At 32.1% G+C, this 6042-nt stretch overlaps 1 protein-coding gene across 1 annotated transcript; it reads left to right on the forward strand.

Annotated features, from left to right (window-relative positions):
* The first annotated feature begins 2208 nt into the window (after positions 1–2208).
* Positions 2209–4154, forward strand: LOC105123521 (transcription factor MYB113-like). The gene is made up of 3 exons (XM_011023150.1): positions 2209–2389; positions 2638–2767; positions 3626–4154. Exons 1-3 carry the CDS (start codon positions 2272–2274, stop codon positions 4152–4154), a joined length of 777 nt encoding a protein of 258 aa, XP_011021452.1. The 5' UTR covers positions 2209–2271.
* The last annotated feature ends 1888 nt before the right edge of the window (positions 4155–6042 follow it).

Consider the following 6042-nt stretch of genomic DNA (forward strand, 5'->3'; position numbering starts at 1 on the left):
AAATGAGAATGGTGAGATTTGAACTCGTGAATACTTAGTCATTAAGACTCTGATATTATATCAAAGAATCATCTTAACCTAATAACTTAAACTGTTAGATGAGTTTCTCATATATAATTTATATTATTTTTTAATATTCATGGTTAAAAATTAGGGTAATGTAACTAAATTAAGGCTAGTATTAGCTAAAAATAAAACTCAAAAGACTTCTAGTTATAACTAGTGATACTAAATGTAATTTTAGTAAATGGATATGTATTGATGAAGAAGATGACTAGGATGTTTGGCCATTTATGGTTAAAAATTAGGGTAATATGACTATATTAAAGCTAGTAGTAGCTTAAAAATAAAACTCAAAGGACTTCTAGTTAGAATCAGTCTTGGTTTTCATGCTTTGTTATGGTATCAAATTATTTCTTATATAAAAAATAATATTTAGTTAAAAAAATAAAATAAAGAATTAATTATGATAAACTTATAATTATAGTAAATAAAGTTATATTAATCCGGAACATCATGTAAACTTATAGTCTAAATTATAAAATTTAATGAATAATGTACTGATTTTTTTATTTTAATTCATTTATCATTTCTAAATTAAACGAGGATAAATAATTTTTTTCTTTCTTTAATTGCACAATGAACAGTCTAAATGTCCCTATAAATATAGTGTTTTCCAAACACTAATTAGCTCTATATAATAGGAGAACTTTGTGTGTTATAGCTAACTGGTTATTTATTTAACTCGTGCTTTGACACGTATCAAATAGTTGTGTTTTTTTAACAACAAAAAAATGAATATTAGGTTTCTATGTCTATACATGTTTATATGTCTATATCGAGTATAGTCTCCCGTGTTTGGTTACAGCAACAATGAATATTCAACTAGCTGGACACTTCGAAAAACTGTACACTGATTCTTAATTTTCATTTGCAGGCTTGAATAGATGCAGGAAAAGCTGCAGGTTGAGGTGTTTGAATTATCTCAAGCCAGGTATCAAGAGAGGACGGTATTCTGAGGACGAAGAAGACTTAATTATCAAGCTACACAGGTTGCTTGGCAATAGGCAAGTGAAAATGTGTACATATATTATATGTCACGTGCAGTGCAAACCTTGCTTGGAAGTATCAATACTCGATCTGATATTGTTGAGCAAAAAGACGTAAAAAACAAGGGATGAAGAAGTGGTAGACTATTGCTAGTGATCTAGGAAAAATCACCAATGGCAGCTGATAGCAAAACTATAAGAAATCCTCATACGAGAGAGAGGGAGAGACGAGAAAGTTCGAAGGCTTGAATTGATCGAAGCCTTGCTTTTATTTATGAAAGTTGATGAAATATTATTGGAAGGAGCCAGCAAGAAATTGACTTTAAGAAACTACACAGTTACAAAGCTCAAATCCAAGCCAGAAGGTCATGCTGTCTGTTCAGACCTTAATTTTCCCGCCCATCTGCAATATAGTTCCTTTCTCTATTGACATGCTGGAAACCAGAGTCTAAATTACTAATCAAAATTGTAATCCTGCTAAACAAGCCTTGAAATCTCCATGGTCGGTCCTGACCAGAGCCTTCCATCTATTAAACAGCGTTGAGAGTGATCGTAGATCGAAGCCATATAGCTTAGGGGAGAATTCAAAACCACTTCACTTGGAAGCTAAAGTATTTTGGAATATAAAGAGGTATTTTTGTTTTTAATGATAAGAAAACCAATCGTAATAAAATGAAGTCAATTAGGTTATAAAGGGAAATTCCTGATTCAATTATAATTACCTCAATTAATTTCACATATGTGGTGCGATATATGTACATAGATATAAAATACAGTATGTTTTGTTACACAGGTGGTAATTGATTGCTGGTAGACTTCCAGGAAGAACAGAAAATGATGCAAGGAATAATTAGAACAAAATCCTGCGTAAGAAGGTGGTTTCTCCCAAAAGACCATGAAATTTTGTCAAGAACTGATATCCAAACTCCAATCGATGGGCGAAAACGTTATTTAACGATTTGGAATTGTTGGACTGGTAGCTGATGAATGCAAAACAATTTCCATCTTCTGAACCATACACCTCAGAAGCAGAACCACATGTGGTTACAAACCATGCACGTCGCTGTAGTTAGAAACTACTAAATTGAGCTGAGAAAAGTACTATATATATGATATTTTAGAGTCAGTGATCAACATGCAAATGTTTTTCACGTGATTGTATCTTTATTAATGAAGTCTTGCTAGATCTAATGAGGTGGGCGTAGACTACGTAAGAGGCACTATGGTGAGCTCATTCGGAGTAAGGAAAGGTGCATGGACCGAAGAGGAGGATATACTTCTAAGGAAGTGCGTCGAGAAATATGGTGAAGGAAGATGGTGTCAAATTCCTCTCAAAGCAGGTATCTAAATGTCTTCGTTCATGCTTGTAAATAGTGTTGGTTTCTAGGGACCGAAGACGGCTATCCTCATCCTGTAGTCCAAGGTTTATATATAAGTATCTCCCTATCTTTTCGACAAACATTATGGTCTCTCTTTTCTACGTTTGGTGTTTGAGAACAGCTACACAAGAGGCAAAGAACAATACTCAACCAGCTGGACGCTCGAAAAAGTATACACTGACAGACTGACTCTTAATTTTAATTTGCAGGTTTGAATAGATGCAGGAAAAGCTGTAGAATGAGGTGGTTGAACTATCTTAAGCCAAATGTCAAGAGAGGGCAGTTTTCAGTGGGCGAAGTAGATTTGATTATCAGGCTACACAAGCTGCTTGGCAACAGGCAAGTGAAAATGTCTTAACCAAGCTAGATTTTTTTTTTTGACAAGACAGAGTATTCACTAAAAGCACCTAGTAAGGAAAAGAACTAGCACTGAGAAAAAAGAAATAGGAAAGATAGAAAAGAAAGCTTGGGAACAATACAAAAGGATATAGAGATGATGATAAAGTCTTACTAAGAACCCCAGCCTTGCAAGCCATGCATGTAAGCATGAATACCCGATCTGAGATTGTTGAAGATAAAGAGGTAAAAACCAAGGAATGAAGAAGTGGTACTGTTTCTAGTGGTTTAAGAAAAATCACCAATGGCAGCTAACTCCAAAGCCAAAGAAGTCTCCGAAAGAGAGGGAGGGACTTCAACTGATTGAAGAGGATAATTTTTCTATAAATAAAATGCTATCTCATATTCAGTGAGAAATTTAAGAGGAAAACTTGAACTGATGGAAGCCTTACTCCTTTTTTTTTTTTTTTTAATGAAAGCTGACGGTGACAAGAAAGTGGCTCAGCGAAATTACAGAATTACAGAGCTCAAAGCCGAGCCAAAAGGGCATGCTGTCTGTGCAGACCTTGCTTTGTCAGCCCAACTTCTAAATAGTTCCTTTCCCTATTGGCATGCTGAGAACTACAGATTAAATTACTAAGCAAAATTTTAATACTAGTTTTTTTGTTTGGAGAATTTTAATGCTATTAAACAAGCCTTGAAGTATCCATAGTAGGTCCTGACGAGTGTCTTCCATCTATTTAACAACGTTGCCCGAATCACACTCTATTACCCGTGCCTCTTCAGTTTTGTTTTGAAAGGAAGAAGTAGATCGAAGCCTTAATTAACTCTACGGAAAATTTATTATTTTTTGTTACACAGCTGGTCACTGATTGCCGGTAGATTTCCAGGAAGAACAGCGAATGATGTCAAGAATTATTGGAACACAAACCTGCGTAAGAAGGTGGTTTCTGGCACCAGAGAAGCTCAAACAAAACCAGAACCAAAAGCAATAACAAAAGCCAACATTATAAGGCCTCGACCTCATAAATTCAAAAGTTCATGCTGGTTAGGAGGAAAAGCTATTCCATTTTTCAATGGTGGTTTTCAATATGGGTACGATCTTTGTAAGCCATGTACTCCATCAGCATTGTCCCCTTCCAATAGTATTGAAGTGGAAAGCATGTGGTGGGAAAGCTTGTTAGATGACAAAGAAATTAATGCATCGAACAACACCAGATGTCTAGGTTCTGGGTCAGAAGCTGACCACGAGCATATCGAAAGTCTTTTTGTAGAGGACAACGCTCCAGAAGGGATATTAATTGCAGACGTGTTCTGTTGTGAACAAGGACAACATTGTTGGAGTGACCTTTCTTTTGATGCCGACCTCTGGAATTTAGTCAATACTTGAAATACTTTAGCCTGTATTGTTGTAATATACTACAATTAGTTAAAATCTAAAAAGCTTGCCGTACTTTCTTTAAAAAAATAAATAATAAATAAACCAGGCTTCTTTCTAGGACCTGCTTTTTTTTCTCTTTATTTCTTGTTTTTAGATTGAATATAAATTAAAAAAATATTTAACCTAGTTAAATATTTAAATCACAAATATAACAAGTTAAGTCACAATAATTAAATTATTTTTTATTATTTATTTTTTAACTAATATATTTTTTTAAAATATAATTTTAAAATTTATATTTCAACTAATATCATTTACATATGATCTTTATTATTACTATTTAAGCTCTTTTTGGATAGAAATTTTTTTTTTGCTTAATGTATTTAATTTTTCAAAAATTTATTCTGATTTTTCTATATTTTTTTATTTCTTGTATACAAAAAAATTATTTTTAAAAATAAAATATAATTATTTTTGGATAATATTTCTTATATGTACAGTCTTGCATAATATATTTTTAATTTTATTTTATTTAATTAATTTAATATATTTTTATATTTTTAGTATCATTTAATTGAATAAAAATAAATTTTAATAAATAAATTAAATAAATACAACATATTAATTGTTATTTGCCCGACTAAATATCTTAATATATACATGTTTTTTTATTTTCTCAGTTTTATTTTTTTGTTATCGTTAATATTTTTTTTTTATTAATATACATAGTTCAAGATTTATTTTATTACATGCATATATGAGCTTTTTAATTTATATTTAAGATATTTTATGAACAAAAATGCATTGAAAAAACATTTATTATTATTATTATTATTATAATGTTTAGCCCACGTCGGAGGGCAGGGTTTTAGGACATCATTATCATTATTATTATTATTATTATTGCAATAAATAACCCAATTTAAAAAAATTAAATAAATAACTAACAAAAAATAAATTAAAAATAAATTAAAAATTGGGTTAAGACAACACTAATTGAAAGTTTGATCACTAATAAGGATGAAATTATAAATTTAGGAATCTATTTGGTCAAAAATTAAAAGAATTGATAGGTTTAGGGACTTGATTAAAATTTAATTGAATTAATTAATAAAATCAGAAACTTAATTAAAAAAATACAAAATTTTAAAGCTTCTTTAAGATAAAATTACAAGAAAGTAAAGTTCATAGACAAAGTGAAATAGTGGGAGTGCTTTAAGGAGTTTAATTGATTTTTTCTGAGATAATTTAAAAAAAATTAAAAGTCGAAGAGTTAAGCATCCAATTGAATAATCTAAACCAATAACTGTTTTGTAAATAAAAAATTCAGACGTTCAATTACAATTTTATCCAGGGGTAAAATTAAAAAAATTCCTTGATTAGGGACCCAACTATTAAATGTCAGAAGTTCAGGGATCAAATTGGATCATCCAGTTGAAAATGGCGCCGTTTCACTATTCACAGCCTTCTTCATCCCTCCAATTCAATAGGAAATACCATCAATCATGGTCACGTTTGTGCCCCATGATTGTGCCACCTACAGTAATGGATGCCATCCCATGACTCCATTATTCACGTTCTCTGGCTTTATAAAAGCAAGAGAAAGAACAACACCGGGAGGGGGAGAACGAAGGAGCAGACAAAAAAAACAGACGCAGAACAGGGGGTTTTCTGGAGATAAAACAAGAACACAAGGGAGAGACACACAGGAGGAACAGAGGAAAGGCACTGGGGAGGGACGAAAACAGAGATAACAGAAGGAAAAAAACAGAAACGAAGAGCCAGAGACGGGTGGAGAAGAATGAAAACACAGGATGCAAACCCAGAGAGTGTTTGTGGGAGAAACCACTTGTGGTGGCTTTGAAACACTTAGAGGGGATAAAACACACTCTTTTAT

This window comes from Populus euphratica, unplaced genomic scaffold (assembly GCF_000495115.2).
Source record: "Populus euphratica unplaced genomic scaffold, PopEup_1.0 scaffold10.1, whole genome shotgun sequence".
Taxonomy (NCBI): domain Eukaryota; kingdom Viridiplantae; phylum Streptophyta; class Magnoliopsida; order Malpighiales; family Salicaceae; genus Populus; species Populus euphratica.

Excerpts from the sequence above, each read along its gene's own strand:
- LOC105123521 (XM_011023150.1), top strand. The coding sequence starts at position 2,272 with ATGGTGAGCTCATTCGGAGTAAGGAAAGGTGCATGGACCGAAGAGGAG. Across the intron at positions 2,390-2,637 it reads TCAAATTCCTCTCAAAGCAG|GTTTGAATAGATGCAGGAAA; the intron begins GTATCTAAATGT and ends TTTAATTTGCAG. Across the intron at positions 2,768-3,625 it reads CACAAGCTGCTTGGCAACAG|CTGGTCACTGATTGCCGGTA; the intron begins GCAAGTGAAAAT and ends TTTGTTACACAG.